Source organism: Bombina bombina, chromosome 1 (genome assembly GCF_027579735.1).
Source record: "Bombina bombina isolate aBomBom1 chromosome 1, aBomBom1.pri, whole genome shotgun sequence".
Lineage (NCBI taxonomy): Eukaryota > Metazoa > Chordata > Amphibia > Anura > Bombinatoridae > Bombina > Bombina bombina.
Genome location: NC_069499.1, coordinates 368,135,942 through 368,162,961, shown reverse-complemented (window position 1 = coordinate 368,162,961; position 27,020 = coordinate 368,135,942). Strand labels below are relative to the sequence as shown.

At 43.0% G+C, this 27,020-nt stretch overlaps 1 protein-coding gene across 2 annotated transcripts in view; it reads right to left on the bottom strand.

Moving 5' to 3' along the window:
• LOC128645334 (histamine N-methyltransferase) overlaps positions 1–27,020 on the bottom strand; it is a 103,327-nt gene that overhangs the window by 56,989 nt on the left and 19,318 nt on the right. For both annotated transcript variants that reach the window (XM_053698256.1, XM_053698257.1), the window contains exon 2: positions 23,546–23,714. In XM_053698256.1, coding sequence (XP_053554231.1) covers positions 23,546–23,670 — 125 coding nt within the window. In that variant the 5' untranslated portion in view covers positions 23,671–23,714. The remainder of the gene's footprint in view (positions 1–23,545; positions 23,715–27,020) is intronic.

Sequence of the window (27,020 nt, the reverse complement as noted above, 5' to 3'; positions counted from 1 at the left end):
GGTGAGTATGAGTAACAGCTATTAAAATGCGAAGGACATTACTAATTAACACAACATAGTTACCATGGGTCGCAGACCAAGAGCAGATGTCTTATTATTATATTTTGTATGGGTAATCATCCAGGCCGTATAGACCTCACCAAATAGGGGGAGTTACAGAGATTAAAGTGCTAAGAATGGTAGTACTTAAAACACAACCTCGTTAAAATAGGTAGCAGACCACATGTCTTATTATTATAATTTTTCAGGGTAATCTGGCAGGCCATATAGAACTCCCACGATAGGGGGGGGGGAACAGGGATTAAAGTGCTAAGAAAAGTACTAATTGACACAAGCTAGTTAGGTCCAAGAACGCATGTTTGATTATTAGAATTTATTAGGGTAATTATATATCTAACAAATATATCTATTTCTCTTCTATCGATTCTATCTAACTATCAATGTATATCTATCTATCCTATCTATCACTATCAATTTATCTTCTGTCCGGGATGTTTTAAGACAGCCACTTTGGGAATGTTAGTTGATTTAGACCCATTATGGCTTAAAAGCAGACTCTGCATCAACTATGTAATTTTCCATGGGAGTTTTGCCAGGGATCCCCCTCCAGCATGCAACAGTCCAGGTGTTAGGACCCTTGAAACAACTTTTCCATCACTATTGTGGCCAGAAAGAGTCCTTGTAGGTTTTAAAGTTCGCCTGCCTATTGAATTCAATGGCGGTTCGCGCGTTCGCGAACAATACCGGAAGTTCGAGTCCGCGGTTCGCGAACCGAAAATTTTAGGTTCGCGACATCAATACCCATTGCCTGAAAAGGGCATTTGTTGGGCATTGACATTAAAAGGGCATTCTGCTCCTTTACTGCCCACCCTATCTAAATAAAAAATAATAAAAAAAAACCCCTAAAAAACCCTAAGTCTAAGCCCCAGGTTGCTACTCACTGTTGCTGAAGTCCGGCGGAGAAAGTCCTGTTCCAGGCGCTGAAGTCTTCTTCCAAGCGGCGACCTCTTCTTTCTTCTTCCTGGAACATCCTTCGCGGAGCGGAGCTGAAGACTGAAGACCGCGGAGCTGAAGACCGGCGACCCTGGAACTGAAGACCGGCGACCCTGGAACTGAAGATTCTATTGGCTGATTTGAATAGCCAATAGGATTTCAGTAGCTCTCATCCTATTGGCTGATTTGAACAGCCAGCAGGATTTGAGTAGCTTTCATCCTATTGGCTGATTTGAATTTGAAGAATCAAATCAGCCAATAGGAATTCAAGTGACGGCATTTTTTGAATCGCATCCCTTGAATTCTCTATCCAGTGTGTGGCGAAGATTGTACGAAGAGGATCCTCCACGCTCCTTGGCTCCGCGGTCGCCGGTCTTCAGCTTTGCGGTCTTCAGTCTTCAGCTCCGCTCCGCGAAGGATGTTCCAGGAAGAAGAAGAAAGAAGAGGTCGCCGCTTGGAAGAAGACTTCACCGACTGGAACAGTTCCTTCTCCGCCGGACTTCAGGAATGGTGAGTAGCAACCTGTAGCTTATACTTAGTGTTTTTTAAGGTTTTTTTTTTTTTTATATAGGGTGGGCAGTAAAAGAGCTGATGCCCAACAAATGCCCTTTTCAGGGCAATGGGTAGTTTAGGGTTATTAGTGTTAGGCTATTTTATTTGGGGGGGGGTTTGGTGGGTGGGGGGTTTACTGTTGGGGGGGGCTTTGTGTATTTTCTTGTAAAAGAGATGATTATCTTGGGGCAATGCCCTGCAAAAAGCCCTTTTAAGGGCTACTGGTAGTTTATTAGAGTAGGGGGTATTTTTATTTTGGGGGGATTTTTTATTTTCATAGGGATTAGGTATAATTTTTTAAAATTTGGTAATTTTCTTTTTTATTTTCTGTAATCTTAGATTTTTTTATTTTCTGTAATTGTAGCTTAAAGGGACAGTCTACTCCAGTATTTTAATTAGACTGTCCCTTTAATTTATACTTAGTTTATTTGTATTTTTAAAGTAGTGCTAAGTTTTTTTAATTTAATAGTAACTTTAGTATTTAGTAAATTAGGTCATTTGGGTTCATTTAGGGGGTGTTAGGATAGGGGGGGTTAGGGGTTAGGTTTATTGCACTGTGGGCTTTGGCGGTTTAGGGGTTAATAGTTTTAATGGGTTTATTGCATTGTGGGTTAAAGGTGGATTAGGGGTTAATAGTTTTAATAGGTAGTTTGCGATGTTGGGGTTGGCGGATTTAGGGGTTAATAATTTAGTTATTACTTGTGGTGTGTGTTTGATGGCGGATATAGGGGTTAATACACTTTATTAGTTATTTCGGTTGGGGATTGCGGTTGACAGGTAGATAGACATTGCGCATGCGTTAGGTGTTAGTTTATTTTTGCAGGAATTTTCGGGAGTTACTGTGCTCCCATACTCAGTGCAAGGCCTGCTACGGCTGCCTTTTATGGCAAGGTAAAAATGGAGTAAGATTTCTCCATTTTTGCCAAGTCAATCCTTGCGCTGGATATTGGATACCGATTTGCGACGCGGTCCCATGTTAGCCTATGGGAGTAAAAATTGCGGGCGACAGGTGAAATATATACGTGCTGCATTTAATGGGGCCCAGAGAAGCTAGTGACTTCTTAACTCAGTCAATTTGCAGGCCCTTTATGAATGAGAGTTTGAGAGACTTAAGGGGGTGTTTCACTAGTGACATTTCCCTTAATTACTTGGCAAAGGGGTCCTTTTATGTAATATTTGGCTCATCTTTATTTATGTGTGTCAAATACTGTTACTGTGCATAGGGGACTTTATTTGGCTGTTTTTTTTCCTTAACGCGCGCTTTTAACCTTTGCCACAGTTAATTATCCTCCAGTCACGTGACTTCCGTTTTCTCCTGTGTACGGAGCGGAGCGTTGTGTCTGTGGAGGTGCCGACATCAGATTTTGATGATCGGAGTGCTTTAGAAGTACTTATCTCTGCTGGAGAGGTTACTCAGGTTATCCAGATCCTCTTAGTAGTGGGATACTCATTCCAGTATTGGTAGGAGCCTCAGACAGGCGTTTAGTTCTCTTGTCTGAGGTTAGGTATTAAAGCCATCCTATATAATAAAAGACAAGAGTTTGTCTGAAGCCGTCATGCGCAGTTCAGACAAACTCTTGCCGCGAGGACCCGGCAGCAGCTCAGCTGTAAGAGGCGCGCGAGGACCCGGCAGCAGCTCAGCTGTAAGAGGCGCGCGAGGACCCGGCAGCAGCTCAGCTGTAAGAGGCGCGCGAGGACCCGGCAGCAGCTCAGCTGTAAGAGGCGCGCGAGGACCCGGCAGCAGCTCAGCTGTAAGAGGCGCGCGAGGACCCGGCAGCAGCTCAGCTGTAAGAGGCGCGCGAGGACCCGGCAGCAGCTCAGCTGTAAGAGGCGCGCGAGGACCCGGCAGCAGCTCAGCTGTAAGAGGCGCGCGAGGACCCGGCAGCAGCTCAGCTGTAAGAGGCGCGCGAGGACCCGGCAGCAGCTCAGCTGTAAGAGGCGCGCGAGGACCCGGCAGCAGCTCAGCTGTAAGAGGCGCGCGAGGACCCGGCAGCAGCTCAGCTGTAAGAGGCGCGCGAGGACCCGGCAGCAGCTCAGCTGTAAGAGGCGCGCGAGGACCCGGCAGCAGCTCAGCTGTAAGAGGCGCGCGAGGACCCGGCAGCAGCTCAGCTGTAAGAGGCGCGCGAGGACCCGGCAGCAGCTCAGCTGTAAGAGGCGCGCGAGGACCCGGCAGCAGCTCAGCTGTAAGAGGCGCGCGAGGACCCGGCAGCAGCTCAGCTGTAAGAGGCGCGCGAGGACCCGGCAGCAGCTCAGCTGTGAGAGAGAGAGAGAGAGAGAGAGAGAGAGAGAGAGAGAGAGAGAGAGAGAGAGAGAATGGGAGAGAGAGAGAGAGAGAGAGAGAGAGAGAGAGAGAGAGAGAGAGAATGGGAGAGAGAGAGAGAGAGAGAATGGGAGAGAGAGAGAGAGAGAATGGGGGAGAGAGAGAGAGAGAATGGGGGAGAGAGAGAGAATGGGGGAGAGAGAGAGAGAGAGAATGGGAGAGAGAGAGAGAGAGAATGGGGGAGAGAGAGAGAGAATGGGGGAGAGAGAGAGAGAGAGAGAAAGAATGGGGGAGAGAGAGAGAGAGAGAGAGAGAGAGAATGGGGGAGAGAGAGAGAGAGAGAGAGAATGGGGGAGAGAGAGAGAGAGAGAGAGAGAATGGGGGAGAGAGAGAGAGAGAGAGAATGGGGGAGAGAGAGAGAGAGAGAGAATGGGGGAGAGAGAGAGAGAGAGAGAGAGAATGGGGGGGAGAGAGAGAGAGAGAATGGGGGAGAGAGAGAGAGAGAGAATGGGGGAGAGAGAGAGAGAGAGAGAGAATGGGGGAGAGAGAATGGGAATAACACGGCCCGTGTCAACGGGCTTTAGGACTAGTTTTTATATGAATTGTTTGCCTCAAGTTAGTCTCTGTATTCAAAGCCTATCATTTTGTTTATTTTTAAGGGTCTTTGAATTTACTTTGTTTCTCATTAAAAAAGTGGGAATTAATTTTGATAGCTATGGACTCAGAATAGGATCAATCCATCTGTATGGATAAATGTTTATTATGTTTAGAGAACCAAATTATTTTGCCTAAGCAATTTTGTTCCTCATGTTTAGCTAAGACTTTAAAATGTAAGGATAAATTACTCCCTTCTGAGCCAAGTGTCTCTCAGGATACTGTTGTGCATGACATGCCTCAGCTTTCTCCTCAAACGTCGAAAGCTTTAGTTGTCTCTCATTATGTGCCTACTGTTTCTTCACAACCTACTGGGGGTGTTTATTTACCTTGGGATTTTGCCTACTTTGGACGACTCTGAACCTTGGGTTGCTGTCAACCCCACAAAGTCTTCTAAACTGGATAGAGTTTATGATTCTTGGTCTTCTAAAGGAAGGTTTTTCCTGTTCCAAGAAAGATGTCTGAAATTATAGCTCAGGAATGGTATAAGCCAGGGGTTCCTTTTTCCCCTTCCCGTGTTTTTAAAAATATGTTTCCTGTTGCTGACGCTATTGGTGACTCATGGCGCACTGTGCCTAAAGTAGAAGGCTTACTTAATAAAGATGTACATACATCAAGGATTACAGTGGTAACCTGCAGCGAGTATTGCCACGGTTGCAGGAGCAGCATCTTATTGGTGCGATGCCTTGTCTGATCTTATTTCAGAGGAAACTATGGTAAAGGAGATCCAAGATAGGATCAAAGCCCTTAAACTGGCCAATACCCTTATTTGTGATGCCAACATGCAGACAATTAGACTGGGAGCTAAGATGTCTAGCTTCAGTGTGCTAGCCCGCAGAGCTCTGTGGTTAAAATCTTGGTTGGCTGATGTTTCTTCAAAGGCTTTTGACTTTACCTTATAAGGGTAAAACTCTGTTTGAACCTGGTCTGACGAAAATCATTTCAGAGATGGCAGGAGGTAAGGGGTCTTTCCTGCCTTAGGACAAGAAAAATAGACCTAGGGGTCAGCAGTCTTCCTTTCACAACTTTAAGGGACAGAATTTCTCCTCTTCCTCCTCCAAACCAGACCAATCTAGGTTCACTTGGAAATCCAGCCAGACCTGGAACAAAGGAAAGTAAAACAAGAAGCCTTCCGCTGACTCTAAATCAGCATGAAGGTTTCACCTGAACGAGTTGCTTTAAAATATATTTGTGACTCATGGCGCACTGTGCCTAAAGTAGAAGGAACTATTTCTACTCTGGCTAAGAGAACTACCCTTCCTATATAGGATAGTTGCTCTTTTAAGGATCCAATGGATAAGAAGCTAGAGGCTTACTTAATAAAGATGTACATACATCAAGGATTACAGTGGTAACCTGCAGCAAATATTGCCATTGTTGCAGGAGCAGCATTTTATTGGTGTGATGCCTTGTCTGATCTTATTTCAGAGGAAACTATGGTAAAGGAGATCCAAGATAGGATCAAAGCCCTTAAACTGGCCAATAGCCTTATTTGTGATGACAACATGCAGACAATTAGACTGGGAGCTAAGATGTCTAGCTTCATTGTGCTAGCCCGCAGAGCTCTGTGGTTAAAATCTTGGTTGGCTGATGTTTCTTCAAAGGCCATGCTTTTAACTTTACCTTATAAGGGTAAAACTCTGTTTGGACCTGGTCTGGCGAAAATCATTTCAGAGATGACAGGAGGAAAGGGATTTTTCCTGCCTCAGGACAAGAAAAATAGACCTAGGGGTCAGCAGTCTTCCTTTCACAACTTTAAGGGACAGAATTTCTCCTCTTCCTCCTCCAAACCAGACCAATCTAGGTTCACTTGGAAATCCAGCCAGACCTGGAACAAAGGAAAGTAAAACAAGAAGCCTTCCGCTGACTCTAAATTAGCATGAAGGTTTCACCCGAACGAGTTGCTTTAAAATATATTAATGAATTTGATTGCATATATTGAGGAGCAGGTTCTGCAGACATACTAGTCAACAAAAGGAGTAAGTGATTGCTTTAAAGAAAAGACAAGACTATTAGGAAGTGTCAGGGCTAGTTGTAGAAGACGACTGCTTAGGAACTGTATAGAACAAATCTATAGCTGATGGACAATCACAAGGTATCATATGAGGGAGAAGTAGCTAAAGGTGCTTAGATCAAGGGCTTTTGTATTTCAGAAGGAGAAGAATATATTCCAGTGGTAAATAATATCCTGGCAATCTCTCAATATTCCAGTAATATAAGTTAAACAGTGAGACATAGGAGCATGAAAGAGAGGTTAACGTAAATTGGAAGGTCACTAAATGGTCTTATGGTGGGCAGACACTCATAAGTATCTGGATGTCTAGAATGTTACTTCCTTAAAGTGCAGGTAACAAAAAATTCCTGAGACTAAAGAGATACACATTGTACCTATCACACGCCCTGTACCCAACACACGCCCTGTACCCAGCACACACCCCATACCCAACACACGCCCCGTACCATCACATGCCCTGTACCTAGCACTCACCCTGTACCTAGCACACGCCCTGCACCCAACACACGCGCTGTACCCAGCACACACACTGTACCCAACATACACACTGTACCCAACATACACACTGTACCCAGCACACACTGTACCCAGCACACACTGTACCCAACACACACTGTACCTAGCACACACTGAACCTAGCACACACTGTACCCAGCACACACTGTACCCAGCACACACTGTACCTAGCACACGCTGTACCTAGCACACGCACTGTACCTAGCACACACACCGTACCTAGCTCATGCCATACCTAGCACACGCACAAAACCTAGCACACACACCAAACCTAGCACACACCGTACCTAGCACACGCCGTAACTAGCACACACTGTACCTAGGGCACACTGTATCTAGCCCACCAAGTACCTAGTGCACACTGTACCTAGTGCACACTGTACCTAGTGCACACTGTACCTAGCGCACACTGTATCTAGCCCACCCAGTACCCAGCACACACTGTACCCAGCACACACTGTACCCAACACACACTGTACCTAGCACACACTGAACCTAGCACACACTGTACCCAGCACACACTGTACCCAGCACACACTGTACCCAGCACACACTGTACCTAGCACACACTGTACCTAGCACACGCACCCTACCTAGCACACACACCGTACCTAGCTCATGCCATACCTAGCACACACACCAAATCTAGCACACACCGTACCTAGCACACGCCGTAACTAGCACACACTGTACCTAGCGCACACTGTATCTAGCCCACCCAGTACCTAGCACACACCGTACCTAGCACACACTGTACCCAGCACACACTGCACCTAGCACACACTGCACCTAGCACACACTGTACCCAGCACATGCTGAACATAGCACACGCCGTACCTAGCACACGCACCATACCTAGCACACGCACTATACCTAGCATACGCCAGATCTAGCACACACACCGTACCTAGCTCATGTCGTACCTATCACATGCACCAAACCTAGCACACACACCAAACCTAGCACACGCACCATACCTAGCACACACACTGTACCTAGCATACGCCAGATCTAGCACACACACCGTACCTAGCTCATGCCGTACCTATCACATGCACCAAACCTAGCACACACACCAAACCTAGCACACGCCGTACCTAGCACACACTGTACCCAGCACATGCTGAACATAGCACACGCCGTACCTAGCACACGCACCATACCTTGCACACGCACTGTACCTAGCATATGCCATATCTAGCACACACACCATACCTAGCTCATGCCGTACCTAGCACACGCACCAAACCTAGCACACACACCAAACCTAGCACACGCCGTACCTAGCACACACCGTACCTAGCACACGCCATACCTAGCACACGCCGTACCTAGCACACGCCGTACCTAGCACACACTGTACCTAGCGCACACTGTACCTAGTGCACACTGTACCTAGCGCACACTGTATCTAGCCCACCCAGTACCTAGCACACACCGTACCTAGCACACACCGTACCCAGCACACACTGTACCCAGCACACACTGCACCTAGCCACACTGCACCTAGCACACACTGTACCTAGCACACACTGTACCCAGCACATACTGTACACAGCACATGCTGAACATAGCACATGCCGTACCTAGCACACACACCATACCTAGCACACGCACTGTACCTAGCAAACGCCATATCTAGCACACACACCGTACCTAACATACGCCTACCTAGCACACACTGTACCTAGCACACACTGTACCTAGAACACACTGTACCTAGCCCACCCAGTACCTAGCACACACTGTACCTAGCACATGCAATACCCAGGACACATGGTACCTAGCATGCATAGTATCTAGCACACACTGATCCTACAATAACCAGTACCTAGCACACTCTGGACCACTCTGGACCTAGCACAAACAGTGCCCAACATACACTGAACCTAGTACACACTGAACCAAGCACATATAGAGAACTGTATCTAATGGAAATCCATTACTGGGGTATTATGAACAAGTGGGTGCCCAAACTTAGCACCCTGAAAACCCACACTGCATTAGAGTATACAAATAGAAAAATATAATTGTGCTACACTTTAACACTTTGAAGGATTTATGCCATGAAGCTATGTACAGTGACATCCTGGAAGTAAACCTACTATGGAGGTTTCATAAAATGTTAAGGAGGGTAGTACAATAATCTATGGTTGTATAGCGAACGTATATGTTCATAGGTAACTAGCATAACTAAACTTTGACTAGCATATAACAATAGACTGAACTAAAGATCCCACATATGACGTCTCTTGTTGTATGTGCAGGTTTGGACCATATAGTATCATATGCATTACAACAAATACGCACCGTACCTAGCACACACACCGTACCTAGCTCATGCCATACCTAGCACACGCACAAAACCTAGCACACACACCAAACCTAGCACACACCGTACCTAGCACACGCCGTAACTAGCACACACTGTACCTAGCGCACACTGTATCTAGCCCACCCAGTACCTAGTGCACACTGTACCTAGCTCACACTGTACCTAGTGCACACTGTACCTAGCGCACACTGTATCTAGCCCACCCAGTACCCAGCACACACTGTACCCAGCACACACTGTACCCAACACACACTGAACCTAGCACACACTGAACCTAGCACACACTGTACCCAGCACACACTGTACCCAGCACACACTGTACCTAGCACACGCTGTACCTAGCACACGCACCGTACCTAGCACACACACCGTACCTAGCTCATGCCATACCTAGCACACGCACAAAACCTAGCACACACACCAAACCTAGCACACACCGTACCTAGCACACGCCGTAACTAGCACACACTGTACCTAGCGCACACTGTATCTAGCCCACCCAGTACCTAGCACACACCGTACCTAGCACACACTGTACCCAGCACACACTGCACCTAGCACACACTGCACCTAGCACACACTGTACCCAGCACATGCTGAACATAGCACACGCCGTACCTAGCACACGCACCATACCTAGCACACGCACTGTACCTAGCATACGCCAGATCTAGCACACACACCGTACCTAGCTCATGCCGTACCTATCACATGCACCAAACCTAGCACACACACCAAACCTAGCACACGCACCATACCTAGCACACGCACTGTACCTAGCATACGCCAGATCTAGCACACACACCATACCTAGCTCATGCCGTACCTATCACATGCACCAAACCTAGCACACACACCAAACCTAGCACACGCCGTACCTAGCACACACTGTACCCAGCACATGCTGAATATAGCACACGCCGTACCTAGCACACGCACCATACCTAGCACACGCACTGTTCCTAGCATACGCCATATCTAGCACACACACCGTACCTAGCTCATTCCGTACCTAGCACACGCACCAAACCTAGCACACACACCAAACCTAGCACACGCCGTACCTAGCACACACCGTACCTAGCACACGCCGTACCTAGCACACGCCGTACCTAGCACACACTGTACCTAGCGCACACTGTACCTAGTGCACACTGTACCTAGCGCACACTGTATCTAGCCCACCCAGTACCTAGCACACACCGTACCTAGCACACACCGTACCCAGCACACACTGTACCCAGCACACACTGCACCTAGCCACACTGCACCTAGCACACACTGTACCTAGCACACACTGTACCCAGCACATACTGTACACAGCACATGCTGAACATAGCACACGCCGTACCTAGCACACACACCATACCTAGCACACGCACTGTACCTAGCAAACGCCATATCTAGCACACACACCGTACCTAACATACGCCTACCTAGCACACACTGTACCTAGCACACACTGTACCTAGAACACACTGTACCTAGCCCACCCAGTACCTAGCACACACTGTACCTAGCACATGCAATACCCAGGACACATGGTACCTAGCATGCATAGTATCTAGCACACACTGATCCTACCATAACCAGTACCTAGCACACTCTGGACCACTCTGGACCTAGCACAAACAGTGCCCAACATACACTGAACCTAGTACACACTGAACCTAGCACATATAGAGAACTGTATCTAATGGAAATCCATTACTGGGGTATTATGAACAAGTGGGTGCCCAAACTTAGCACCCTGAAAACCCACACTGCATTAGAGTATACAAATAGAAAAATATAATTGTGCTACACTTTAACACTTTGAAGGATTTATGCCATGAAGCTATGTACAGTGACATCCTGGAAGTAAACCTACTTTGGAGGTTTCATAAAATGTTAAGGAGGGTAGTACAATAATCTATGGTTGTATAGCGAACGTATATGTTCATAGGTAACTAGCATAACTAAACTTTGACTAGCATATAACAATAGACTGAACTAAAGATCCCACATATGACGTCTCTTGTTGTATGTGCAGGTTTGGACCATATAGTATCATATGCATTACAACAAATACTTTTTATAACAGCAAATTATCAGAATAGGGATCCCACAGAAACAATTAGCAATAAGGAAAAGCAATGGTTAAATTGAGATGCCATTAATTGGTGATAAGGCATGTCCATTTAAACATAGAATAACAAATAGCCCAATATAATTCTATATTTACTGCACTGTAAACTATATATGCGCTATTAAATATTATTTCTATACATAAAAGCCAAACTAAAATCCATGGCATACATTCACTCTCTGGCTATAAGAGCTGTGAGATTGTCCCAGGTAAAGGTATTATATCCTATACTGAACTATTAAACAGTAAGATATCTATGAGTCTAAATATATCTTCCAACTGAATTTATGGAAGATTTATAAGGAGTGTATAGTATAAAGAACTCTCAATTCAGACCTATAAAACTCAGAAACATTTGCTAAACGTTTGTACATATAGAGAAGCATGCATGCCTAGTAAGCTAGAGTGAATTCACCAGGCAACAAGATCTAAAATATCCTTACAGATACAATCCTGTGCTAGAATTGGGTTCCGGTGTAAGTCCATCATATTGTCAAGCGCTAGACTTTATGTAACTAGATATTAGCAAATGCTCAGCAGGAATATATCTAATAGACAGACCTGGGAGAAAGATGGTATCTCAGGCAGATTTTTTTAACCAATCCCTGATCTGTTGCAAAAAGTCTGGTCGGCTTCCATAAGACATTCTTTCTTGCATGAAGGAGTATAGAGGGATTGCTGTGTAGCAAGAAATAGACATGCTTCCGGTGAAAGTAATGCCAAACTGATCCCAAAAACATCTTCAGTTCAGAGCATATCGGGGGCACTTCTTGGGGATGGGCTTTTGAATATGAAGGTAGGAATGTCCCTATCTATATTGTGTACCTCGATCCCCAGTGATACAACAGCGCTTACAGTAGCACTCTCCAAACGTTGACCTCGCCCCCAGGGTCAAACATTAAGCACATGGGAATCATCGTAGGCTCGTTAAGGGATATCGTAAACATTTGAAGAAATGGTAAAGTCCTAAAAAGTCCAGGAGACAGCAACATGGTGGAAAGGTACATATCTTACCCAAAAAATAGTTATGTCTCATTCCCTATTACCGACACTTGGTGACCTGATACTGGGGCACTGTGCATGTGCAGGCCTCATCCGCTTTTACCCATTTGCGCTGCTTTATTTTGTTGCACTGATCAGAGGCAAGGTTAGCACCATACAGTTACGATTGTAGCATGGCAGTCAAAACTTATGTTAGCTGTATGTGTACAGCCATACTCAATGCACAAGCCCCAAGCCATGGCAAATAGCGGGTGAGTGTGTGGTGTACCCCCTGTGGCAGACGGCCTCTGTTTATAGTCGTGCCTTGTGCTGCAATCACGGACCCTTCTGTCATGTGCCAAGCTTCTGTGATAGTGCGAGGTGGTAGTGTTGGGGTCTTCATTGAAGTATGTATGTTGTGAGTGAGGCGTTGTCTTTCCACTTATGTCTGTGTACCTCCATTGTCCCCACGCTCTTTACCTTGGTCATATTGGAGCTCAAGATTCTTGCTTGACTGCCATGATATTGCAAGACGGCATTGCTGAGACAATTCCTGCTTAGTATTGGGATAGGCTGCAGTGTCACAGTGTTTCTCCATGCCGGTTAGACACTAAATTTTGAGCTGAAACTGTTTTGCACTTTAGCCTCAAACCACCTGCAACTGGTCTATCTTAGATGTAAGGTGTCAGGAATGCATTTGTGGTTTTAAATCAGGTTAGACTGCGTTACGTTAGAGAAGCACCCAGGGTATGCAGACATCTTGGTCGGCTGTTGGCTCCACCCCCGGCATTCTCTTTTTCGTCAAGCCTGGATATGCAATGTCTCTGATCCATGGGCTGTGGACATAGTATCCCAGGGTTACAGAGTAGGATTCAAGTCTTGCCCTCCAAGATGCAGATTTCACCTGTCAAGATTATCCTCAAACCAGGTAAAGAGGGAGGCCTTCTTAAATAGCGTCAAAGATCTATCCTCCCTGGGAGTTATTGTACCAGTTCCTCTAAAGGAACAAGGTCTAGGATTCTATTCAGATCTATTTGTGGTTCCCAAAAAGAAAGGAACTTTTCATCCCATCCCAGATCTAAAGTGTCTCAACGAATTCCTCAGGGTTCCGTCCTTCAAGATTGAATCTATTCATTCTATTCTTCCATTGATCTAGGAAGGTCACTTCATGATGACCATAGACCTGAAGGACGCCTATCTTCATGTTCCCATTCACAGGGATCATTTCATCACCAGTTTCTGAGGTTTGCCTTTCTGGACAAGCATTTCCAGTCTGTTGCACTTCCATTTCATCTGACCACGGCCCCCAGAATATTCACAAAGGTTCTGGGGGGCGCTATTGGCAGTGGTCAGATCCCAGGGAATTGCTGTGGTGCCTTATCTAGACGACATCTTGGTTCAGGCGTCTTCTTTTCAACTAGCAAAATCACACACAAATATGTTGTTTTTTCTACGTTCCCACAGGTGGAAGGTGAATCTGGAAAAGAGTTCTCTAGTTCCATCTACAAAAGTGTTTTTTTCTAGGAACAATAATAGATTCCCTGTCCATGAAGATTTTCCTGACAGAGGTCAGAAAATCCAAACTTCTTGCTTCCTGCCTTTTCTCTCCAGTCTGCTTTTCATCCATCAGTGGCTCAATGCATGGAGGCGATTGATCTGATGGTGGCATCTATGGACATCATTCCTTTTGCTCGGTTCCATCTGTGGCCGCTGCAGCTTTGCATGCTCCGTCAATGGAATTGAGACCATTCAAATTTATCACAGAGGATAAATCTGGACCCCCTCTCTCATGGTGGATCTCACAGGAACATCTGTCTTGGGGCACTTGCTTCCTGAGACCTTCCTGGGTGATTGTGACTACAGACGCCAGCCTGTCAGGCTGTGAAGCTGTTTGGGGTTCTCTGAAGGCTCAAGGCTTGTGGTCTTGGGAAGAGACTTCTCTTCCCATAAACATTTTGGAGTTAAGAGTAATCTTCAATGACCTGACAGCGTAGCCTCGACTATCTTTAGTCTGGTTTATCAAATTCCAGTTGGACAACATCCCCTCAGTGGCTCACATCAATCACCAGGGAGGAACTCAGAGTTCCTTGGCCATGAAGGAGGTGACTTGTATTCTGTAGTGGGCAGAAGCTCATGATTGTCTCCTATCTGCCATCCACATTCCAGGAGTGGAATATTGGGAGACAGATTTTTTTGAGCAGACAGACCTTTCATCCCAGGGAGTGGGCTCTCCATCCGGAAGTGTTCTCTCAGATAACCTTCAGGTGGGGAGTTTCAGAGTTGGATCTGATGGCGTCCCACCAAAACGCCAAGGTTCCAAAGTAGTTGTAGTTACAGATATTGGTCTGTATTTATGGTGTATATGTGCAGAGGCAGAATAAATAGTTGCACACAAAGGGCCAGATTACAAGTGGAGCACAAACGTTTGCACTTGGGTTTTTGCTTCCTGATTTAGCCACCAATAAGCAAGCTGTACCCAGATGCTGAACCAAAAATGGTCCGGCACCTAAGCTTCACATTCCTGCTTTTCAAATAAATATAGCAAGAAAAGGAAGAAAAAGTGTCAATAGGAGTAAATTAGAAAGTTGCTTACAATTGCATGGTCTATGTGAATCATGAAAGAAAAAATTTGGGTTTAGTATCTCTTCAACGTGCAAATTTAGAGTTAATCTGACAGAATACCCTCCCACAGGCAGTATTTGTAATTTGTGCCTCATAAGTGTGTCCTGTTTAAAAATGTATAAACTTTTAGTAGATATGGGTTATGATATGGAAAATGGAAAACTTAATTTTTAAATGCATTTTACATCTTAAAAATATAATATTTGTAAATGATAATTATATTGAAAAAGCACATATGAGTAGTCCTTATAGCATATTACATAATAATGTTACATCTTTTACAACAGTGATTGCAAACTTTTTTACACACAGGAGCTGCAGATCCATCTTTTAGACACATACACACATCAATATGCAACATATACAAACACATACATATTGGCAAGCACAGCCACGCACACACACAAACATATTCACACACACACTATTAGATATAGGCATACACATAGAGGCACAAAAAGACACACATGCAAACACACAAGCATGCACATCCATCCACACATACACATACACAGACACATACATTATGGCCTTGATGTGAGCTGCTAGCTCTTATTTGCATACGTAGGTTGAGTTGTTCTAAGGTTAAAGAGACAGTTAACACAAATAATTGTTATTGTTTAAAAGATAGATAATGCCTTTACTAGCCATTCCCTAGCTTTGCACAACCAACATTGTTATATTAAAATAATTTATATCCTTTAAACCTCTAAATTTCTGCCTGTTTCTAAGCCACTAAAGACAGCCTCTTATCACATGCTTTTTTTTTTTTTTTTTTTTTATTTTGTTTTTATTGTTTGAGGTTCACAGGACATATACAAAGTAAACATGTCGTTTCCACATAAATATAATAATATATTACAAAGCATAGTCATCCATGTCTCTTATTAAATAAATAGTTTAACAGTGTTTTAATTCTACTATTATACATAATCTTAATTTTATTCATGTAGAACACAGGCCTGATAATTAAAAAAAAAAAAAGAAACGAACCTCAAGCTTTGAATTCAGAAGGTACTGGAAAAGAAATAAACATTCTTATATATTTAAATTAAAGTTACTACCAAAAATTAACTTAGCGTTTCACTAATCTTACCTATACTATATCATATTCTGTAGACCAACCTTAATAAGGCAAAAAAAAGGGGGGGGGGTTAGGACAAGTTGTTCAGGGGGAGTGTGGGAGGGGGAAAGTAAAAAGGAGGAGAGAAAAAAAAAAAAAAAGGGGGGGGGGGGAAACAAGGGGGACAGAATACAGCGGCGGGTTTCAATTGTAATTATATATTATTTCTATATCTCCTAATAAATTCTAGCCATTTGTGTTCGAATCTATCTTGATAGTTGGTTCCCTGATTGAGGCTATCAATATGTTCTATTTGATATTGCGCATGAAGTAAGAAAGTTAAATTGTTAATTGTAGGTTCCCTAGTGGCTTTCCAGTTTTTTAAGATGAGATATCTGCCTCCTAGGATTACTGTATTAATAAAATCAATATTAGGGACATATTCCCCAAGATCTCTCAAATTAACCAAAAAGAAGATATGTTGTACCTCTATGTGTATCTGTAAATTGAGTAATCTATTCATCCAGAACTGTACTCGCTGCCAAAATTGCTGGATCTTGGGGCAGCTCCAGAACATGTGGACCAGGTCGGCACTGATGGAACTACATCGAGGGCACAGGTTTGAGACATTCCCATACCATCTATTTAAAGTAGCCGGTGGTATATATATACGGTTCAAGATTTTAAACTGTGATTCTCGCCATGCTGCGGAAAGAGTTGCATGTTCTACCGAAATTATACTCTGTTTTATTTTATGTGGGTCCATATTTTGTATATCTTTAGTCCACTTTTCAGATATCTCTAATATGTTTATTTCCCCGGTCTCTGTTTGTACCATCCGATACCAATAACTAATTGACCGTTTACCCGCTTTAAAAAGAGCGAGCCCCATTTTAATACCCGGGTGTACCCACTCCCTGATACAGTTTTTAATGGTTTCATTATACCAGTGGCGAACTTGAAGATAACCATAAAATTCTGTGTTGTTAAGTTGGAACTGGTCTCTAAGTGCTGAGAATGTGTACACCCAGGTAGTTTCTGGGTCCCTAAACTGAGATAGATATTTGAGTCCTAGCATAGCCCATTTATTAAACATTTGACTCTTGATACCTGGTGGGAAACAAGGGTTCCCTGAAATAGGGACTAAGTTTGAGATCAGTGGGTTATCGTTCATACTGATCTTCATACCCTGCCAGGCTTTGATGATATGAAACAAAGTGAGTTTATTTTTAACCATGCGTGGTAGTTTCTTAATCGGGCAATGTAGTAGTGCCTGTAAATCATATGGCAAGACTAGTTTTTGTTCTATTTCTAATGACGCCACATAGTTCCCCCCAGTAAGCCAGTCCATAGCTACCTTTGCCAGACATATTCTATTGTAGCTACAGAAATTTGGTAACGCTAGACCCCCGTATTGTCTTAGATGTGACAACTTCTGCAAAGCTATGCGCTTTTTACCACTACCCCAAATAAACAATCTAATAGAGCTATTTAAGCTCTTAAGGTCAGATTTTGTTATTGGAATTGGAATATTTTGCATTAAATACATCAATTTAGGTAAAGTAATCATTTTTATCAAGTTAATTTTTGCCGTCATTGACAGAGGGAATTTTGCCCAATTTCTAAGCTCTATCTGTATTTTATTTAACAACGGAGTAAAATTCAGAGAGTACCATTCTGCCGGATCGGTACTGATCTTAATACCCAGATATGTAATATATGAATCCGCTATTTTAAAAGGTGGAGTATAGCCATTGCTTGCAGCTTTTGTTATCCATAATAGATCTGATTTTGCTGCATTTATTTTATATCCTGAAAATGTTCCAAATGTATTAATTATTTCCAATAGAGTTGGAATCTCGGATTCAGGATTGTTAAGAAATAATAATAGGTCGTCTGCATATAGTAATAGTTTAAGGTATTTATCTCCTAACAGAATCCCTTCTAGATGCTTTTTTAACATAGTTGCCAATGGCTCAATTGCGAGGTTGAAAAGGAGGGGTGAGATCGGGCAGCCTTGTCTAGTACCTGTCCGAATATGAAAGGTTTCAGTAGGTATTCCATTTACCAACAGCATTGCAGAGGCGTTTGTGTATAAAGCTTTGATACAGTTTAGATAGTTTCCACTAAAGCCAAATTGTCTCATAGTAAAAAAAAGATGATCCCAGGTAATCGAATCGAATGCCTTCTGGGCATCTAGCGAAAGGATTGCTGGTTTTATTCGCCTATTTGTGCATTCTAGTCGGAAAAAATCTAAAAGAAGTAAGATTTTACGAATACTAGCCGTGGGGTTTCGATGTAACATGAAACCGACCTGGTCCACATGTATCAAGGAGCCGAGGATCCCCTTAAGTCTATTAGCTAAGATTGCTGTATAGATTTTATAATCTGCGTTTAGCAGTGAAATGGGACGATATGAGTCCAACGCTTCTGGATCCTTCTCTTTTTTTGGAACGAGTACAATTCTGGATGCTACATTAGCTTTTCACAACAGGGGAGTGCTAGTTCATGTGAGCCATATAGATACCATTCTGCTCATGCCCATGGGTTGTGGACGACACTGCACTAATTGGCTTAAATGCAAGTCAATAGATAATAAATAAAAAGCCATGTGATCAGGGGCTGTCAGAAGAGGATTAGATACAAGATAATTACAGAGGTAAAAAGTGCATTAATATAACCATGTTTTCTGTGCAAAACTGGGGAATGGGTAATAAAGGCATTATTTATATTTTTAAACAATATATTTTTTGAGTTTACTGTCCCTTTAACAAGCAAATTATTTTTATCAGCTACTCTTTTGTTTCTAAATGTTTGATAAATTGTATATGGGTTATGCAAGCATTGTTATGCTCAGTGCTTTAACTCAGCAGGTAAGTCTACCCAAAAAGTTTAATGTTCCTTCTCCTGGTGGCAGGTTTTAAACTTCATAGAGATATTATCATCAGTACTTTGTACTTATACTTTGGTGTGCTATCAATTTGTACAAATCTGACTCTGCTTCTTTTCTGTGGTCTGCCTCAATCCCATGGAAACCCCCCATTGTCCATATGGCAACTTTATGGTGGCCACAAAAAAAAATAGAACCATGAGCCTTTGCTGCTTTAGAAGATGCATTGTTATCATTAAAAATATATCAGGTACCATACCAGTTTATATCTTATTTCATGCAGACTAGATTAAAAAGCATAATGTTGTTTTAAATGTTCTGTAACATTGCTGTTTTTTTTCTGTCTCTAGTTATACACTTATGATCTAAAGTGCTCCACTCAGATGAGATTATCTAAAATGATGCTCCAGCACTGTAAGATCCCTCACAAGATTCTAGAACGGGAAATGTTCCTATACTTCTCTGTAGGTATTGAAAACATTTCCTGATTCAATTCACAAATAATTCTACAAACAGTTAAAATATTAGCAGATAGCAAAGCTGTTATTTTTATTTGATTTAAGCAAATAAAAAATAAAAAAACATACGCTTGTCTCCAGGATAGCTTCAAGAAGCTAAGGCTTATTTATGTTATACACTGCTCTGAATTGTGGCCTTGAGGAGAGTTGTGGTTCAATAAGTTTTGATACAGAACGTAGCATGAGAACTAACCCTTATTATGACTAATATTGTTTTTTTTAGAATGTGGCGGGGGCAGTTCTGCTGGGCAAAAGAGTATAACTTTTACAGTCACACACAACTGAAGCAAGCATGGGACATAGAGTTGGATTAAGAACTGAAGTAAGAAGCAGTTAATTAGTTCAGAACTGAAAGCATTTTGTAATCTTGATTGAGATATAAAGGCTGATGTATTGTGTGCAAGACTTTGTAAGGGCAGATTGATTCATTATATATGCATATACATTTTGAACGGGGACATTAACTCAACAGAGAAACCTGCCAGATTTGTTAGTAGAGTTGCACCCAAGCAGAACAAAAAATTGAACCAGCAAATATTGAGAGGAGACTTTGCTGGAACATATTTCACAAAGGGGCATATTTATCAAACTCCATCTGTCCACCTGCTCTGAGGCGGCGGACACAAATCAACCCGATCGAATACGATCGGGTTGATTGACACCCCCTGCTAGTGGCCGATTGGCCGTAAATCTGCAGGGGATTGCACCAGCAGTTCACAAAAACTGCTGGTCCAATGATAAATGATGACAGCGTATGCTGTCGGCATTTGTCGATGTGAGGCGGACATGATACGCTACTTCGTATCATGTCCGCTCGCACATTGATAATTTGGCCCCAAAGTGTTTTGTCATCTGATAAAATGAAGTTTCCCCTGTGTGGGTTTAAAGTGATCTCTCTTCCTGCCAGTGTATGCTGTCTTTAGCAATTAACAATCCATTAGCAAATCAAAGTTAAGTACTAACTAATGTATACTTGTTTGTTTTAATATAAGTTTTTAATAAAAAGTGATCTGATTTCACAGCATTCTAGTGTTCTTCCTATTTCAGAACTAAAAAGTGCACTTGATGCTCTCCCTGGCACAAAACATTCTCTAAGAGGCGTTCCTTGCATTTCTGTATGTGGAGAGACAAGTAAACCTTGTGCTTTGTATTTTATATTACTTTAGACTTCAGAGGTTGTATATTGTTCCATTACATCTTAGCTTTGCACTTTGTATTGTAATGCGTTTAGATTATGTATACATCAGTTATTTAGTTTAGATTTTACAAATTCTGATTAAGCTTTGTAAGTTTCTGTGTAACTTTAAATTACTATTATACTTTGGGCCAGGGTCGGCTCCAGAACGAATGAAATGGGGGGGCATTTTTTTTTCATGAGGGGGCACACATTTAAAAAGCATGTATGAGAGTCAAAATAAGAGCAGACCTACTGTGGCAGTCCAGGGGTTACATTTATCAGATCTCTGGCTGTGCAGGAGTTAGATTTGTTTATATTTCTGGAAGTGCAGCGGTTACATGTGCCATATCTCAAGGAGTATAGGGGTTACATTTATAAGATGTCTGGCAGTGCTGCAGCAGTTACATTTACCAGATTTATGGCAGTGCAGGGGTTACATTTGTCATATCTCAGGAATGTCTCCCACATATGACACAGCCAGTGGACACTGTTTGCATGTGTAGCTCTACCAATGACCCTACTAATGATCAAATAAGCTTTTACGTGACAATAAGTTTGAGTGCCAAGCAGTACATTACTTGTACAGATATTATTAATGATATTTACCAGCACACACACAGTATATACAGTATGTATATACAAACAAATTATATATATATATATATATATATATATATATATATATATATATATATATATATATATATATATATATACACACACACACACACACACATATACACACACACACACACACATATATATATATATATATATATATATATAATATATATATAAATTAAAACAACCTTGGCGACAAATAGGAGATGTTTTGAAACATGTAAATAATAAACATAAGGCTATTTCACTCATTGTCCCACAGCTACATTTGAAGTGTGTGTATTTGAGCACCTATAATCTGACACACATTTTACACTGATCACTGCAGATAAAGCAGGCACAATGCACACTTGTTTTGTGTGACCTGCAGTGGGGAAACCAAGGAATTCCCAATTTGCTTCTTTATCTGTGGCTGCCATGATATAAAGCACAATAGGGAAGGGATACTACTCTCACATACACATTGGTTATACGGCTGTGTTTTCACAAAATTACTTCTGCCTTCCCTCTCACTGACTGGTAGCTTCTCCCAGCACTTCCTGCAGAGGTCTGATGATGTCATCATCTCACTTCAGCTCTGTAGTAAGTGGGCTAGCAGGAGGAGGGGCATTGCAAGCCCTAGGTTAACTGTGAGAGCACCAGCAGGGAAATGCAACTTTACTTCTTATCTGGTTGTAAATAGAGGAGAGTAAAGAAATTAGCTGGGTCCTCCAGTGGCAGATCTCCGTCACTTTTAAAATGTAAAAAAAAATTATTTTTTTTTTTTTTTTAAATCACTTATTTTGCCCTGGGGGGCACAGCATTCCATTTGGGGGGGCATTGCCCCCCAAAGCCCCCCCTTAGAGCCGACCCTGCTTTGGGCTGAACAGGGCAGTTCCCAGTGTGTGTCTCAATCTCACAAACCTTGTGATATTTTCTAAGATTTTTACACCTGTAGCTTTCAGCTGAAGTTTGCTCAAACTTCTCAATACACTTATTTAACTGTCAGATACATAGAGGCCCATTTATCAAGCTCCAAATGGAGCTTGAAGGGCCGTGTTTCTGGCGAGTCTTCAGACTCGCCAGAGACGGCAGTTATGAAGCAGCGGTCTAAAGACCGCTGCTCCATAACCCTGTCCGCCTGCTCTGAGCAGGCGGACAGACATTGCCGCAATTCAACCCGATCGAGTACGATCGGGTTGAATGACACCTCCCTGCTGACGGCCGCGAGTCTGCAGGGGGCGGCGTAGCACCAGCATCTCTTGTGAGCTGCTGGTGCAATGCTGAATACAGAGAGTGTATTGCTCTCCGCATTCAGCGAGGTCTTGCGGACCTGATCCGCACTGTCGGATCAGGTCCGCAAGACCTTTGATAAATTGGCCTCATAATGTGTACTAAATTATAAGCAAGTTACATTTAGTGAAACGAGTCAGATCTCATCTCTCTGGAACTTCCAGGTTCTGCACTTTTTCAAAGAGAATTCAGTGAGTTCAGCCCCTGTGAATTCTGCACTATAATTTCTCTCCAAACTGGATAATTTTTGATCATCAGGCCTTTGTAATTTTGTAAATTGAGAGAAAGGTAAGCTTTCATGACTCACTTCCATAAAATAGCAAATCAGCTGTCAAACCTGGCAGATGCTGGGGGGGGGGGGGGTGATTCAAAAGACTGAAGAAGGCTTTAAATGAATTTCAGCAAGTAACAGCAGAAAATTGCCAAAACATCTCAACTATGAGATTAAATTCTTTTGATGATATTTTTTCACATGCAGTATACTTAAAGGAGCACTAAAGTGATAATTAAAGTTTTATGATTCAGATAGAGCACACAATTTTAAACAACTTTCCAATTAATTTGCATGATCTAAATGGGTACAATCTTTTTATATTAACACTTCTGGAGGTACCAAATCCTATGGAGCATGTGCAAGATTCACAAAATATATGTATATGCCTTTTGTGATTGGCTGATGGCTGTCTTATTTTTCAGTGGAAAGAAAATAAAAAAAAACTGAAATTTGTCAGAAAAAAATCTACGACTCATTTGTAATTCAAACTGTCTTTTGCATTGTCTTTTTATTATGCACATGTTCATTGGACTATTCTACAGTGTTTAATAGGCCTTTAATTTCAACTGATGATATAGGGAAAAGAAAATATATTACACACATCCACAGATGCGCTATTAAGATTTGTTACTTCTGCTGCTATATTAGGATGAAAATATACAATTAGCCACTTACCTGGATATTATTTCTGGTACCATTGTGTTGATAAAGTTGAATAAACTTTCATGTTCATTGGAATGGTCAAAAAACGTTTGCAACGACTGTGCATATTTGACACAATCTACAAACACGTGTTTCATTGTAGATATCAAAGATTGTTTACTGATGTTTGGATGATGTAGTCCTGCAACAATAAGTAAACCAAAAGGTAACTACCCAATCATACACATTTGTTTATGAAGTCATCAGATTATGAATGTCATTATTAAACATCTTAGATTTGTTTGCTTAAACAGTTTTTTTTTTAAAAAAAATTAAAGTAATAAAGACCTCCAAAGTTATGTATTTCAACCCTCTCACTCCTTTGCCAAATAATTAATTGCATTTATGTTTGCATTGCATTCACTGGTTTCTACATCACCTTCAGTGTGTTTTCTAGTGGGACAGAGCTGCTGCTAGATGTTTTGAGGCCCCTTACTAAAACCATTGGTCGTCCCCCTGTCCGCAGCAGCTTGCCTCTGGTAGAATTCAGCATTGCACATGAGCGCTATTTTATACTCGCATGCAATACCCCCCCTGTCCGCACACAGCCAATCACGCACGGGCAGGAGCTGTCAATCTACCCGCTCCAACAAGACCTTAGGTGGCAAAAGGGTAGGGAAGCAGCGGTCTGATGACCACTGCTTGTAAAAAACAGTGTGCAGGTTCTCTTGTGAGAACCTGCAGTCGTAAGCAGGTGAAGCCTGCGGAAGAGGTTGATAAATCAACCTCTTAGTAGATTCAGTTAACCCGGCAGTTAGCAGAGAGGACTGGTCTAAATATATTACAGCCTTTTTGACAGTCAGGGGTTAAATGTGTCTACTAGTATTTGAGACATTTCTCAGAGAGCAGGAGGTTATGTGGGAGGAGATTTCTCCTTGCTTAGTTCCACTTACATACCATTAGTAGTAGGAAATGCTCACCCTACTATTCCCTCTCCTGCATGCACCTGGAACAATTGCTAGGAAGGAGGAATCTGATTATACATACCTTGCTGGGATGTGCTGTTTGATTCAGTTACTGCTGGTTAGGAGGATGAAATAAGTCATGTATGATGCTCTCACTATTACAAGGATGGATAACAAAGTTAAACAAGGGACAACCACTAGTCGAGGGCAGAGTGCCCGGTAGTTGAGTTTGGAGAGAACACTAAGTGCCCATATGCTGCTGCTCCAGGGCTCAAGGCCTTTTTCCTCATTCCCCTCAGGCTTCTGCCGCTGCTCTGGAGGGAATTTCTTCTCCAGTTTCCAAGCATTTGTTGCTCCGGTGTCAGGATGCCAGGAATCAGACTGAGACGAGAAGTGCAAAAATAATCACACCTTTATTAATAGCAAAAAATAATAAAAAGTCCACAAGTCAAATAACAAGCCAGGAGTAAAAAACCAGAGCTGGTAGTCAGACAAGTCGAGTCAGGAGCCAAAGCAAATAGTCAGACGAGACGGAATCAGGAACAAGGAAAACAGCAGAGTCAGGAACAAGCCAGGGATCAGGAACCAGGAAGGACGTCAGGCTTCCAGGTAATACACAGGAACTCTCACAAACAGGTCTGAGACAACGCAAAGGCAAAGCATACTGAACAGAGGCCCTTTAAATAATAAGTGATGACATCACAATTCTGAGACTGCATCCTGTCTCACATGGATGATGCACACCAGTCTGGCCATTAAAGGAAGTGCAGGACTTGAGCAGCATCCCCCACATTGCACAATGGTCAGGAAGAGAGGTGAGTAAAATGGCTGCCAGCAGCACATGGCAAACACAACAGGGAAAAAACCCTGACAGTACCCTCCCCTCAACAACCCTTCCCCCGCGGGAGGACAAAAGGCTTATTGGGGAAACGGGCATGGAAATCACGGAGGAGGGTGGGAGCATGAACATCAGAGGAGGGAACCCAAGAATGCTCCTCCGGACTGTAGCCTCTCCAGTGAACCAAATACTGTACGCGGCCTCTGGACATATGAGAGTCAATAATGCTACTGACCTCATACTCCTCATATTTGTCAATAAAGATAGGACGGGGATGAGGCAACACAGTGGTAAACCGATTACAAACCAATGGTTTCAAGAGGGAGACATGAAAAACATTGGAGATGCGCATAGCAGGTGGAAGGTCAAGATCGTAGGCCACAGGATTAACCCGTCTGAGTATTTGAAAAGGACCAACATAACGGGGGGCCAATTTATTGGAAGGCATTCGAAGGTTCAAATTGCGGGAGGACAGCCAAACTCTCTCACCAACCTGGTAGGAAGGCGCGGGCAGACGCCTAAGATCAGCCTGGAACTTTTGGCGCTGCATAGAACGATGAAGGCAATCCTGAATCTGCACCCACGTGGAACAGAGTTGCCGGAGATGCTCCTCCAAAGCCAGAATACCCTGAGACATGAATGAATCGGGCAACAAGGATGGTTAAAAACCATAATTCGCCATGAACGGGGATATCTTGGAGGAAGCATTAATAGCACTATTACGAGCAAACTCTGGCCAAGGTAACAGTTCAGACCAATTATTGTGGTGATCTGAGACATAGCAATGGAGTAACTGTTCCAGAACTTGATTAGACCATTCCGCAGCCCCATTGGATTGAGGGTGATATGCCAAGGAGATTGAAAGCTGGATCCCCATTTGAGCACAAAAGGAACGCCAAAATCTGGAGACAAACTGGCAACCCCGGTCCGACACTATCTCCTTGGGTAAACCATGTAAACGGAAGACCTCCCGGGCAAAAATTGAAGCAAGCTCCTGAGTGGTAGGCAGCTTCATCAAGGGAATGCAATGTGACATTTTAGAAAAACGGTCAACCACCATAAGGATAACAGTATTGCCATTGGAAACAGGGAGCTCAACAATGAAGTCCATGGAAAGATGTGTCCAAGGACGCTCACCATTAGCAATAGGTTGAAAAAGACCCACAGGAAGACGTCGAGGAGTCTTATTCTGTGCACAAACTGAGCAGGAGGCAACATACGCAGCAACATCAGAACGAAGACCTGGCCACCAGAATTGTCGAGTGACAGACCAAATCATTTGGTTCTTGCCTGGGTGACCTGCGGCTTTAGGATAGTGGTAAGTGTGCAAAAGTTTAGTTTGAAGATTCTCAGGAACAAAACACTTACCACTAGGTTTCTCAGGAGGTGCATTGGTTTGTGCAGCCAGGATCTCCTCCCCCAAGGGAGAAATCAAATTAGTACGTATGGTAGCCAAAATATGGTCAGGAGGTATAACAGAAGTAGGTACAGACTCCTTCTTGGACAGAGGTCAAAATTGTCGAGAGAGGGCATCAGCCCTAACATTCTTACTACCAGGCAGGTAGGAGACCACATAATTAAACCGAGACAAAAATAGCGTCCATCTGGCCTGTCGGGGTGACAAACGATTTGCTTCAGATAGATAAGTTAAATTCTTGTGGTCAGTAAGAATGAGCACTGGCACGCTAGTACCCTCGAGAAGATG